Here is a 13,094-nt window from a genome sequence, read left to right on the forward strand (position 1 = left end):
TAACCCACAGCACTACCCGCATCCTGAGCCTCTTTTATGCGAGTACAAATGTTAAGCATAAAAAGTACAGCAGGTCTTTCATGCAATATCAGAGGGAGGACCAGGGGCTTCAGAAGTAACTTCTAATGTAGTGTGAGGAACCTCAGGTTTTGCCGGACTCGCAACTCCCAGTCAGCATGGCCTAATAGTCAGAGATGATGGGGGCTTGTGATCTGGCCTGGACTACCCCTAAGCAGCTTAACTCATAAGAATATTTGTGTTTTTCAGGTAGCCGAACTAGTGAAAGAACTTCGCTGTGAGCTTGACCAGCTACTCCAGGATAAAGTAAAAAACCCCAGCATAGATCTTTGTACCTGCCCTCGAGGGTCTCGTATCATTAGCATGATTGTTAAACTTGTGACCACACAATAGCACGGAGCATTTGGTATAAAGACATATCAGCAGAACAATGGCAATAGAGATGGAAGCAACACGGATGCCTGGAAGCCTAAAGGCAAAGTGGCAATCAAAGAAACCACTATATTTGGAGTAGCCGTAATGGAGTTAATGGGGCTGGAGAAACAAGATGGTGGGTTTTTTTCACCCAAATCATGGAAAAGTTGGCATATTTTAAGGGAAACACAAGTGTTTCCTTTCCAGGAGCAATCTGTGAAGTACAGAGTGAGAGACTACAGTATTGTTATTTATGCCAATGAAAACTCAAGGGAGATCCAAAAACATTCAATTCTAATGTGTTTTTCTTGTTACTGTTTTTGTCCAATTAAGGATTAACTCTTTTTGCTACAAAATGATGGTCTATTGACTTGCCTCTTCTCCTTAAGGCAGGACTTGATGTTTACTATAGCAACTGATTGTATTTTCCTAAATTCTAAAGTGGATTCCCCTGTAAGCTTTCCCTAAAACCTGTCCTAATCTGATCAATTAATCAATGTCGGTTGCCAAAAATTTTAATGAAAGATAAATGGTCTTTAGTATAAAAATGAACCAGGTTCTATATGAGCTGGTGTGTGTGTGTGCGTGTGTGTGTGTGTGTGTGTGTGCGTGTGTGTGCGTGTGTGTGCGTGCGCACAGGGCTCAAATTACAGCTTGCCAAAGGCTGTGTAAGTTGTCTTGCTCCTTCTCAAAGGGTTAGTCTAGAGAAGAAAGTTCATTACTCTTTTACATTGCCTGAAGTCAACTTAGCTTCCTTGACAAGACAGCACTTATGAAAGCAGTAAGTTTGAGGTGTGCCAAGTTTTTGCAAAAGCAAGACATGAAGATAATGTTGTTACATCCTAGTTCTGCACCCCGCTGGCTCCTGAAACCAGATCTTTCACAGGTCAGAAGAAATGGTTGAGGAATGCAAGTACAAAAGAGGCTTCTTTCAGTACAGTTCATTATGACTTGTGGACTCTCATCAGCCTAGCAACTTCTTATAAACAAGGAGCACAATCCTGCAGAAATTAATGAGACTTGAACAGAAGCTCCCAAAAAGGTGCATTTAAGGATTTTTAAAAACAGTAAACCAACATTGGGGCAGGAGTGGAGAATGCACAATTGCTATGGCGATAGAAACGAGCCTGCTGGTGGTTAAAAATAAAACTCTATATAGTAACTTTATGTATGTCACCTGAGGTGCTCATTGGATGGAGGTAATGGTGATCAACAAGCTCTATAAATAAACAGGAACTTGTTCATTGGATTTGTAATCTAGTTTGATTTTTTTATATTTTTTTTGCAAGAAATTATGTACAGGTAACTTCCCACTTGTGCAGGGGTTATGTTCCAGTCCCCTGCGTGCATAAGTGAAATTGCGTAGTGGGGAACACCTTCTAAACACTCTTTAAACACCCTCTGTGGCGCTCTCTTCAATCCATACCAAAAATACTGTATCCAAAAATATCCACAACTATAATTGAAGCTCTGCGGCTGGCAGGAGGCTGGAGGATGCACGGGAAAGAAGCTCCTGTTGCTGCGATACCCCACACATCAGCTGTTAAGTGGGGAGGCTGAGCAGCTTAAACAAAGCCTGCTATGCCTTTGGTCTCTTCAGGGCTTTCTCTGTCCTCACTAACATCCTCTGGGCTTTGGGGAGGGTCTCACGAACCACGAGGTTTTGATGTGGATATTAACTCAAGAAAATCCACTTGCATCTGTGTAACAGGATCAGTTGAATTGCCCCATGAGTGTCTTACCAGGAGGAAATTCTGCTATAGAGGTTTGTGTAGTAGATTTTCCCTGACACCCTGTAACATAAGCCATAGCCTTCAGTGTAGAAGATTACTTGACGGTTCACTGGCTGCATATAGTGCAGCGACCTGTCACCATATCACTTCTCATAAAGACTTAAAACACATCACTTTCCAGTGAATACAAAGATTTTCAGATAAGGACAAAGATGAAAGTAGCAATTTTAGGGGTTTTGAATTGGTGAAAGTACAAGCTACATATGATGCGTTTCCTCAGCTATTGTAATTATTCTTGTATATTATGAACTGTAGTTCATAGAGGTATTCCTAATTTAATACCAGTACTGAGTGGTAAGAATGTGATGCTTTCATATGTGACTCTTCATGACTAATAGTAATTGAATATAAAGGAGCATTCACAGGATCCCAAAAGGAAGACATAAAAACTAACGTCAATGCTTATTTTCATATAAATATATATATATATAGTGCATATTTGTTACATTTGCCATTTCTTCACAAAACAAGTCCAGAAAAACCATTCTATTTTGACTGTGACTTTCTGATAGCACTTAGGAACACAAAATGCCTAAATTGAGGGGAAATTCAACAGTATTTTATAGATCAGCCTCCCGATATAACTAGAAGCCCTCTAAATATATGGACTACAACTCACATCAATCCCCAGGCAATGTGAGTTTTGTAGTCCATGTAGAAGGCATCAGGTTGGGGAAACATAGGTTTTGCAAGCAGGTAACTTTATCCCAATTCTTCAACTCTGTCATTGCTGAAGGCCAAGATAACTTTGTATCAATCCTTGAACTCGAGACAAAATTATTTCATTGGAACTATTGCAATCCTCTGGTCCATACGGTGGGTCAATAGTCAACACCCCGGCAACACAGAGTGTTGTTTGTGACTCTCCTTGCTCCCTTACAGGAATATGGTTTTTCTCCAACCAGTTCTTCAAGCTGCTTTTCTTGTCCTCCAGCTCCTCTTGACTGTAAGTTTGGCTTTCTCTAGGCATGAATAGGTGGGCAAGTTTCTCTTTCATAGCATCAGATGCTTCGGACAATATCTTCACCTCTTGCACTGCATGCCCCAAGATGCCTGAAACAGACACTTTTCCGTTCTCAAGAGGATTTGCCAGAAGAATGCTGTCAAGAAAAGGAGTTCACAATAAAGTTTTGCAACTTGGTGGAAAGACCTACAGAAATCTCACATGCTAAATGCTATCAAATTTATACTCAACTTTATCTCATCAAAACACACAAGCCCCAACGTCTCAGTCCCACAAGCACCTGCACCATGAAGCATTAAGGTCAGGATGCAGCAGCCATCCGCCCCCACAGTGAAAAATTACAAATGTGTGGAATTGCAATAGCATCCCAGGCTGATCCCATTACATCACACCAACAAAAACTAAGAGTGCAAGTTGTTATGCCAACATTAGTTATACAGTGGTGCCTCGCAAGACGAAATTAATCCATTCCGTGAGGCTCTTCGTATAGCGGTTTTTTCGTCTTGCGAAGCAAGCCCATTGACAGCTTAGCGGATTAGCGCTATTAGCGGTTTAGCGGCTTTTAGCGGATCAGCTGAGAAGCGGCTTAGGGCTTAGGAAAAGGGGGGGGGGAGGGAAAAAACCCCGCAGGAACTCGCAAGACATTTTCGTCTTGCGAAGCAAGCCCATAGGGAAATTCATTTTGCGAAGCGCCTCCAAAACGGAAAACCCTTTCGTCTAGCGGGTTTTCCGTCTTGCGAGGCGTTCGTCTCGCGGGGCACCACTGCATTAACCAGCAGTCTTATTGTCTGAAAATGTTACTAGGGTCAGTTCACCTACATACATAATCCTTAAAAATATTTCAGCCACTGTAGCTAGCCAGTGCCTACTGTACAATAAGCAATGCATGCCAAGTGTCATTGTTCATAACACTTTTTCCCACTGTTACACATTTTTCAAGCACTAAAATACAAATCTATACAAAGAAATGCATTCCCTCAAAGTAACACCCTCCCAACTCAGTAGCGTTTAGTTCAATAGCATCCATGTATTTAGCCACTGAAAATCGAAAGGTACAACTCAGCCCTTATAGTAAGTATGGGATGCAGAAATACTAAAATCATTTCATTTTGGAAGAACAGAGGTTTCAGTTGGCGCATCACAGTAATTCCTAGTTGCTAAACTTTTACCCTTCTGTGGTATATACAAAAACTCAAGCTAATGAAGTATCTCATGAAAGTGAAGTGGCAAGTACTGTACTTAAAACCAATCTATTGCAGATGCATTTGGTCTTATAAACCAATCCCAAATCTTTTAACCTCGCCCACATTTTTAGACCATGCTCCATTTTCAAATGGCTAATATTAACTAGAACTATTATGAAAGAAAATTGTCTAAAGGCATATAGAGTGAGTTGCTTCCCACATCTTTTCAAAAAAGTTAATGATTTGTTAACAAACATACAAAAAAGTGCAAACGTAAGAACTAAAACAAAAAACAAAGGCCCACATTCTTAGGCAATGTGGAATACCACTGCTAAACCTTAACACTAATGGTCAGTGACCTGATCATACTGTCTCAATTTTACCAGTGTAGAAAACTCATCTGATGCTGTCTCAAACATTTTCCTCTTTTTCCCTTCTACTTGTTCAGCTGTCCTACTTATGAGAATATCAGTGAAAAGAATAAATTGTAGGGCAAATTTCTAGTTGTTGGTGTGAATAGAAATTCTGAAGTGTGAAGCCAGACAACATCAGACATTTGTCATAGCAGCAGCAGCAACAACAGGCTAACCGCATGCTGAGTAGAAAGTAAAATTTACAGATATTTTACAGATTTGTTTTTCTACTAATGGTTGTGCTTCCCCCTTCCCCTCCCAATTCTTGTTCTGATTCATGGTTTTGAAAATAAAATAAATTTTGATACATCTCTCTCTCTCTCTGGGTATCACACTTCCATGTATATTGAACTCCTGCTTACTTGGCAGACACTGGGTCAACTGTTAAAACCCATCCTTTATAATTCTGTTTCTCAGCAGCCAGAACTTCAATTTCTTTATTCACATAAGTCAGCCATTCCAAAGGTGTCTTCCTCTGCCACTCAGTCATATTTCCTATTTGCTGAACCAAATGAGAAAACAAAAAACACACTGATCAGCAAAGGTTGATAAAGCTGTCTGTTAAAACAATGTCTAGATATCCCGCTCATATCTAGAAGTTAGGAACAACAGCACAATCCTAGATTTGTTTATTTTATTTATTTCTCATTTATTAATTTTGTATACTGCTCTTCCTCCAAAGATCATAGGGGCTGTTCACAACATAAAAAATGAGAACACAAAATACATATTAACCGAAAACCAATAACTTCCTTCCCACAAATAACATTTATAAGGCCATAGAATGTTAAACAGCCAAAAGCAGGACGCAGATTTTAAAAAATAAGGTTTACAATCTAACGCAATTGACTTTAGAGACTCAAGAAATGCAATAAGGGCACCAAGTATCACAGCTAAACATATCTTCCACCCACTCTTTTTATACTCGAGATCAGGGCACGTTTCTCCAAAAAATCATCTTACTGTGCAAATAATAAAGTGTTATTCAACCCGGAGCGAGGGCATGTTTTGGAAAGGGTCTGCACTCCCAGCGCAGAAGTTTATTTGGAATCTAAAGCGCCCCCGTTCATCCACACAGTTCTTGCTTCTTCTCTGCCTTTATGCCCATAAAAGAGGCACGGAGCCGGATCAACAACATTTTTACATCGCACTCACCGCTAAAGATGAAATGCGAGTTTCCCTGTAATCCAGCCGGTAAAGAAGGCGAGGGATTCAGGTGAAACGCACGCAGCCTTTCCTTCCCGTCGTCATTGCTTGGGCCCAGAATGCATCGGGTTGTAGTTTCAAGTTCCTCCTCTGCAAAAAAGCAATATCCGGAAACAGCTCCTTACGGGCAACCCCTCCATTCATGATATATTCACTCCCATCTCACACCCTAAGAATAATCGCGCTCAGCAAGCAGCCCCGCAGAATGAGCTGGCAGAGCTCGGAAGTTTAAGCAGTCCGGCAGCAAATGATAATTTACCCTATTTAGGGTAAATTAATTTACCCTATTTAGCTTACTCCGCCTCTCTTTGCCTAAGGTTAAAAAGAAAATTAAAAGCCGATTCAGAGGGCAAATCCTAATAGATGACTAATCAGAGGCAACTCCTGTGTTAAGATTAGTTTTCCAGAGTGCGAATGCAAAATAATTTTGTTCGGATTAAGTCGCCCTGAATCCAGCGAGTATGCCTAGAATTGCAGCTTCAAGGGACTTTTTTAAAGGCACTTTTTAAAAAAGCTTTTGTAATAGTCCCAGGATGGGGGTTACAATATTTTAAAGCAAGGAGGGTGTTTGTTCCTTTATGTTACTGTAGAATAGTAGGGTTTTCCCTAGCGTGCGTTGTGCTTTCCGTTCCAAAGATAGTATTTTTATATTACATTTGTTAGTCGCTTTATCTTACCCAAGGCAACTCAGAGCGATTTACGAACCAATCTAGCCAGTTTGCATTGCATGAAGTAGCCCAAAACAATGGGTCAGGTTTCAATCCTATATAGACTTAACCTGGGTTTCCCAAACTCTGCTCGCTAGCTGTTTTTTTGAACTACAACTCCCATCATCCCTAGCTAGCAGGACCAGTGGTCAGGGATGATGGGAACCGTAGTCCAAAAATAGCTAGAGACCAGAGTTTGGGAAGCCCTTGGTTCAATTGAACTTACTCGGGTTAGCCTCTGTATAAACATGCATAGAAATAGAGCATGACTCTCGAGTCAGCTCTATTGAACGTAGTGAGTCTCACCCGAGAAAACCGACGTCGGAGTGCACCATTCATGTGCTGCCTTTTACATACTAGTGTTACGAGGAATCTCTTTCCTCCTCAGAGAATGAAGTGCAGTTTAGAGGAAGCTGAGGAATTGCCCTCAAGGCCCACGAATGCACGCTCGCATTTAACGCTAAACGTATGCCATTATTTTACAACAAGCTCTTTAATCTGGTGTGACGCCTGGAGTGAAGGAAACTGACCCATGTTCTGTTATTGTTCATTTTATTCAGAAGGCTCTCACGTTCTTATTCGCTGTTGGCTGGAGGTCCTTGGGCGGAGTGTAAAAAATAAAGCACCTTTTAAAAGGTTAACAGCCATCGGTTTCCCAATGGACAACATAGAAATACTGTATTGATTTACTGTAGCAGAGTATAGGGGGCGCAAATGGACTCAAGACACGTGGATTTGAGGGAACAAGCGATCCCTTTCATTGGTTGCAAGGAGCTTCTCAGCGACCATTGCCTTTTCACGAGCACCAATTTTCCCAAACCCTTCACTCGTCCTTGAGCAAGCCCCTAAAAAAATTCAGTGCGAACCAAACTTCCCGAACGCGCAAATATATGAAAATCCGCCTCCACCCCGGGAAGCCACCGTAGAAAATCTGAGTGAAATGTTGCTGAGCGGCGTACGGTGGGGCGCTCGATAATAATAATAATAATAATAATAATAATAATAATAATAATATACCCGAGAAAACGGCACGTGTTTTCAAACGGGCAAATTACACGCTCGGGCAATAACCGCGTTCCCAAAATGGAGGCTGTCTCAGCCTCCGCTCCCTCCCTCCCTCCTTCCAGCCTGGCGTTGCTACGGAAACCGAAAGCTGACTTTCTTCCCGCCTTGCCGGCCCGCGGCGGCCTGGCCATTGTTACGCGCATGCGCGCCAACGGCACCTCCTATATAAGGCCCCGCGAGTCCGCATGCGCGTGGAGACGGTTGGGCTTTCCCCCCCTGCTCGGGCGAAGATGTCGCGGTATGGCCGTTACGGTGGAGGTGAGTGGAGCGTGCTGGGGGAAGCGGGTGGAGAAGAGACCGCAGCGACGCCTCTCTTTGCCTCTTTTCGAGGCCCCGCTTAGCTAAATCCGCGGTGCCCAGGCCGTATTCCGTGGCGGCGGCGGCGGCGAAGAAGCCCGTTAAGCGGCCAAGTGCCGCCACTGCCGCCGCCATTTTGCACAGGCATGGTCGCCGGCTGCGCTGAGGAGAAAGCCACCCCTGGGTTCGGCGCTGTGGCGTTTCGGACGTTGGAGCTGCGCCGCTGGCTGCTTGGTGTGAGGAGGGGACTCCCCTCGGGGTAGCGGCAGACGGGGCTTGTGGCCGGAGCTGGCGGGGTTTGTTTTCCCTCCCTTCGGCGCTACTGACGCTGCGCGGGCAAAATGGAGGCGGCGCCAAAGATGGCGGCGCCCAGGGCTGCTCCGCTCGCCTTCGGCAGCGAGGAAGAGGAGGTGGGCGGGCTGGCCGAGGGCGGAGAAGCGGCGCCGGAGGGCCCGAAGGGCAGTTGCCGTCGCTTGCGCTTCCTCTGCCGGCTGCCTGCCGGCTGGCGCGCTTTCCAGGAGCCTCTAATAAAGGGAGTGGCGGCCTCATTGAGCCTCGCCAACTTCTGGCGTGTTCCCCTTGAACACGCGCCTGCTTAAACTTTTGTGCCCCGAAGTATGGGAAGTGCGCTTCTTATGCAGGTTATTATGATTATTAATTGCTTTGAGTATCTCGACTATAACACCCAATTAGATGGACAGAAAAACTAGGAGAAATCTTGTGCGTTTGATACAGGGTGTCGGTATAATAGTATTATTTTCCTCCTTGTTGTCGCTTTGACGTGCCCCCCCCCCCCAGCTGCCAGCATGGATGCCGGAAACTTGCGTTTATAATGGTTGCAGCCCTGCTTTTGCGGTTCAGTGGGAGTGCAGTTTGGCAAGTGAAGTGAACGTGAATACTTAGATAGCAGTGAAATTGACTTAAGACTATTAAGGACGTATATTTTCTTGGAACTTTCTAAAAAAAATCTTTTTTCTTTTGTGTGTGTAGAAACCAAAGTATATGTTGGTAATCTAGGAACTGGTGCTGGTAAAGGTGAACTTGAGAGAGCTTTCAGCTACTACGGACCATTACGCACAGTGTGGATTGCGCGAAATCCTCCAGGATTTGCGTTTGTTGAGTTTGAAGACCCAAGAGATGCTGAAGATGCAGTTCGTGGGCTAGATGGAAAGTACGTGCAAGTGGTAACTGGTTATCTACACATGAATAAAAACTGAATTCCGAGTCCATAGTTAGGTTATTAAATATGTGTTTCTGTTGCAGAGTGATCTGTGGCTCTAGGGTTAGAGTGGAGTTATCAACCGGTATGCCACGCCGATCTCGCTATGATAGACCCCCAGCACGCCGGCCATTTGATCCCAATGATAGATGTTATGAGTGTGGCGAGAAAGGTCATTATGCTTATGACTGTCATCGCTACAGTCGTCGGAGAAGAAGCAGGTATGTGTAGATATAAGGAGATTTGTTTTCAGCAGTTAATCATAGTTTTTATTAGCAAAGAAGGTAATGATACACCGTTTTAAAAGTAAATGTTATAATTTATGTGGGTATATTACAATTGTTTATATTTTGTGTTACTATGTTAATATGTTAATAATCAACCTGGTCAAAACCTTTCAGGTTTCTTCGTTTGAGTCAGTCGCCTTGATTCAGAATGTCACGAGCCTTAAGATTTCATGCTGAGGCGCCTTGCAAATCCGACAATTAAGATCCTCCTAGACCTTGAGGTGATCAGCATAAGAGGCCAGATCCCCTCGAGCCATCTACACCTAGCTTCACCTTATTCTTTAAAGGGCAGAAAAATTGAGACGGTGATCGCCGTAACAGTAAATTTGGCTTTCAATTGGGGCCCCCTCCGGTTTAAAAAGAGGAACACCAGATTGACCACATTCCCACCTAGAAAAATCTTCTTGCGTCAATCAAGCCTCACCTGGCTCATTTGGCTGTCAGTTTGATCGTCGTTAGATTGAAGAGAACACCTAGATGCAGCGACCGGCTATAGATACTTCTAGATCGTCTAGATCTGCTAGACCTTGGGCCAAAGAGGGTCGACCTGCAAACTTGCAAGGTTTATTTTAAATACACATTACAGTGTTTTATATTATGATTGTAATTCTAAAATGTTATTCAGTTTAACATCTTTTTTAGGTAGTAAAAATACTCAAGACATAGGCCCTGATTTTTTTCAACGTACAAGACACTAATTTTTAATTATCAGATAATTTGGCTTCGGCAAAGGCTCACATGTTAACTGTTGAAGTTGTGGTCTAATACTTCTCTTATCTAACCTAAAACTAGGTCACGGTCTCGATCTCATTCAAGGTCCAGAGGAAGGAGATATTCTCGCTCACGTAGCCGAAGTCGTGGCCGGAGGTGAGCATCAAAATTGGAACAAGGTGCTTTAGTTTAAGAATCAGAATGGCATATTTGTAACAGCCACCTTTCTTTTAGATCCAGGTCTGTCTCTGCTCGGAGATCAAGATCACTCTCCCCTCGGAGATCCAGATCTGTCTCGCCACGCAGATCCCGTTCAGGTTCTTTAAAAAGATCAAGGTAATTTTGCTAATAATCTTAATGTTCATGGAGTTGATTTAATTATCATTAGTATCTTAATACTTTTACCCCTATTCAAAGCAGCTTACAAAAGAAAAAGGAATTGTAGGCAATATTTTAAAAAAACCATAAGTAAATGCAACAATAAAATCTTTGATTGAATCAAACATATCTCTGAAGAAAAGCATATCTGGGCACCCTATGTTCTAAGTTTCCTCCAGAATGAATAGAATTAATGAACTTTGTATATTGCTGTGACTGCATGTCTACAACCTTGTTTCATGACAGCTTTCATTCACCTGCATAGATGTGTTGTTAAGAGCTTGGAATTGAGTACCTTCTCTTTAAAACCTAGGTCTCGGTCAAGGTCAAGATCCAGGTCCAGGTCCGTTTCACGACCCAGAAGCAGGTAAATGTCAATGCTTTGTAAAATAGTAACTAGCTAAATTATGTGAAATGGGCATTTTTCTAAATGTTAATCACTTCCAAATGCCTCTTGCAATGTTTTAATTTGAAAGCATCAAATGTCTACTGTACACACAGGCTTATAATATGAATGCAAGTTCAATTAGCCTACTCTATACATTTAAGTAGTTTAGAAGCAATCTTTGTGGTTCTCGAGTATCCAGCATCAAAATAACCAATTGCAAGATGTTACCAGCTTCTTTCATGCTTTTATTTTAAAACAGATAAATCATGGCTATAGATCAGGGGTAGTTAACCTGTGGCCCTCCAGCTATTGCTGGCCTCCAACTCCCATCAGTCTCAGTCAGCAAAAGCAGTAGTCAGGGATGATGGGAGTTGTATTCCAGTAACATCTGTAGGTCCACTGGTTTCCCTCCCTGGCTGTAGATACTGGATCAGTCTAGTGTTTGCTAATGTAATGTAATTGATGCTGTTTTAACAGCCGTTCCAAATCAAGATCACCATCTTTAAAGAGAAGGTAAGCTGAGCCTCTGAAGGAGACATATTGCATTTTATGCAGATAACAGTGTTGTATATCCTGGATTCACAGTTCTACATTTAAAACATTAAAATAATGTTACTAAATGTTTAAATTTCTACAGAGCTGTGATTTGTTTCTAGTTCTTTATAATAGTTTTTAGGTTATTTTTTAAAAAAGTGAAATAATGGGAGATACTCATGAAATAGGGTAAAAGCACAAAAACTGGCATCTTCTGTTGGGAAAAAGAGTGATTACTATTCACTCAGGGTCTGAGGAACTGTGGCAGGCCACTTAAGTGTAATAAGCAAATTTAAGATTTAACCAAAGTCCAGAACCATTCTCAAAAAGGGTGTTTAATAATAATACAGCATATTAATAATAATGGAGCATATTACCTGGCTATGTTAATGGACAATAAATGTAAATGGCTCAAAAGTTAAACGGAGAAGGTTTATAGTTGTGACTGAAACCTTCAGGAAATTGGCAGGACAATCGAGACATTGAACAGCAGCTAGCTGTTACTTAATAATAGTAGACTGTCAGAATTTTTAGTTCCTCATGAGTATATGTGTTTAAAAGCATTTTTACTTGATTTAATATTCAGTCTTGCTTTTTCAGTTTTGATATGAGCCATTTATATCCATTCTCCATTAACTCAGGGTAAGTATGCTTCTTGAACACTGCAAGAGAGCTTGGTAATACTTCCTGTGGGAATGGGGGTGCATGCAAACTTTTAAGTTTGCTTCAATATTTAACATTAAGAGCTTGTAGCCTTCAATTCCAACTAACATCCTCTTCTATAGCAGCATCCAAATAGGTGCTAGGATTAAAATTACTAATGTGCAGGTAGCATGGATCCCCTTTTAAGAACACTAATTATTAATTTCCATTTTTTACTAATTTTAACATTGAGTAACCTAGTGACTTCGTTTTTTCCCCTTTTTATTTTTAGTCGTTCGCCATCAGGAAGCCCTCGAAGGAGTGTGAGTCCTGAAAGACTGGATTAGAATTTCAAAGAACGTGATAGGAAGAATTTTGTTTACGTTATTTTAAGGGATTTCTTTGGTGTTATTGACAAATGTAAGGATTTAGTTGACTGAAAACCTTTTCTAGGGCTAACGCAGCGAGGATCTTGATCTTCTAGTAAAATCTGTAAAAGCTGCTACATTAGACTAGTGCACAATTTCTGTATGTAATAACATCCTGTGATCTGAAAAGTGGGTCTTTTTATGGGCACATGAAATAAAATGTGTATTTCTAACTTTGCTGTAATGCTATTTGCTTCTGTTAATCAAGTGCATGTTAAAAGCAGATTACAGATACCTTAGTGTTATACACAAATACTGTGCAAGGGTATTGGCTAAAAATACTTGTGGCTACCACTAGCCTGCGGGCATCAAGCTTTAAGTGTGACATTTAATTTGGTGCTTCAGGCTTTCTGGGGTGTTATGACTTGCAAAGGTATTTTTAAGGAAGCTGCTTGTCAATCTGATTCTGTAATGGTATTTATACAACTGTTGGAGTTTGATCTGTT

At 41.8% G+C, this 13,094-nt stretch overlaps 3 protein-coding genes across 7 annotated transcripts in view; 2 read left to right on the forward strand and 1 right to left on the reverse strand.

The window, feature by feature from the left end:
- The window catches only part of DHX57 (DExH-box helicase 57), a 31,742-nt gene extending 30,054 nt beyond the window's left edge, over positions 1 to 1,688 (forward strand). For 2 of the 3 annotated variants that reach the window (XM_081854508.1, XM_081854509.1), the window contains exon 24: positions 268 to 1,688. In XM_081854508.1, the coding sequence (XP_081710634.1) occupies positions 268 to 411 (144 nt within the window). In that variant the 3' untranslated portion in view covers positions 412 to 1,688. The remainder of the gene's footprint in view (positions 1 to 267) is intronic. The other variant, XR_014154528.1, reaches the window with a different exon arrangement.
- A 939-nt stretch (positions 1,689 to 2,627) lies between these two features.
- GEMIN6 (gem nuclear organelle associated protein 6) lies at positions 2,628 to 7,666 on the reverse strand. The gene is made up of 4 exons (XM_081855090.1): positions 7,377 to 7,666; positions 5,940 to 6,077; positions 5,149 to 5,292; positions 2,628 to 3,325 (listed from the first exon to the last, which is right to left on the reverse strand). The coding sequence occupies exons 3-4, from the start codon at positions 5,274 to 5,276 to the stop codon at positions 2,950 to 2,952; spliced, it is 504 nt and encodes a 167-aa protein (XP_081711216.1). The 5' UTR covers positions 5,277 to 5,292; positions 5,940 to 6,077; positions 7,377 to 7,666; the 3' UTR covers positions 2,628 to 2,949.
- Positions 7,667 to 7,892: 226 nt separating this feature from the next.
- Positions 7,893 to 12,821, forward strand: SRSF7 (serine and arginine rich splicing factor 7). 3 transcript variants are annotated; one of them, XM_081855008.1, is made up of 9 exons: positions 7,893 to 8,022; positions 9,052 to 9,232; positions 9,325 to 9,501; positions 10,360 to 10,434; positions 10,513 to 10,614; positions 10,970 to 11,023; positions 11,522 to 11,557; positions 12,179 to 12,220; positions 12,513 to 12,821. In XM_081855008.1, exons 1-9 carry the CDS (start codon positions 7,950 to 7,952, stop codon positions 12,565 to 12,567), a joined length of 795 nt encoding a protein of 264 aa, XP_081711134.1. In that variant the 5' UTR covers positions 7,893 to 7,949; the 3' UTR covers positions 12,568 to 12,821. The 3 variants fall into 3 exon arrangements, with proteins under 3 accessions (XP_081711134.1, XP_081711135.1, XP_081711136.1); XM_081855009.1 differs by lacking the exon at positions 12,179 to 12,220; XM_081855010.1 differs by lacking the exons at positions 11,522 to 11,557; positions 12,179 to 12,220.
- Positions 12,822 to 13,094: the final 273 nt, after the last annotated feature.

The sequence above is a fragment of the Podarcis erhardii genome, assembly GCF_964252035.2.
Source record: "Podarcis erhardii genome assembly, chromosome: 3".
Taxonomy (NCBI): domain Eukaryota; kingdom Metazoa; phylum Chordata; class Lepidosauria; order Squamata; family Lacertidae; genus Podarcis; species Podarcis erhardii.

Bases quoted from the DNA above. Each gene is read 5' to 3' on its own strand.
- GEMIN6 (XM_081855090.1), bottom strand. From the start codon at position 5,276: ATGACTGAGTGGCAGAGGAAGACACCTTTGGAATGGCTGACTTATGTG. The intron at 3,326-5,148 runs GTAAGCAGGAGT...TTTTCTTGACAG, and splicing joins GTTGACCCAGTGTCTGCCAA to CATTCTTCTGGCAAATCCTC.
- SRSF7 (XM_081855008.1), top strand. From the start codon at position 7,950: ATGCGCGTGGAGACGGTTGGGCTTTCCCCCCCTGCTCGGGCGAAGATG. The intron at 9,502-10,359 runs GTATGTGTAGAT...ACCTAAAACTAG, and splicing joins AGTCGTCGGAGAAGAAGCAG to GTCACGGTCTCGATCTCATT. The intron at 11,558-12,178 runs GTAAGCTGAGCC...TTGCTTTTTCAG, and splicing joins TCACCATCTTTAAAGAGAAG to TTTTGATATGAGCCATTTAT.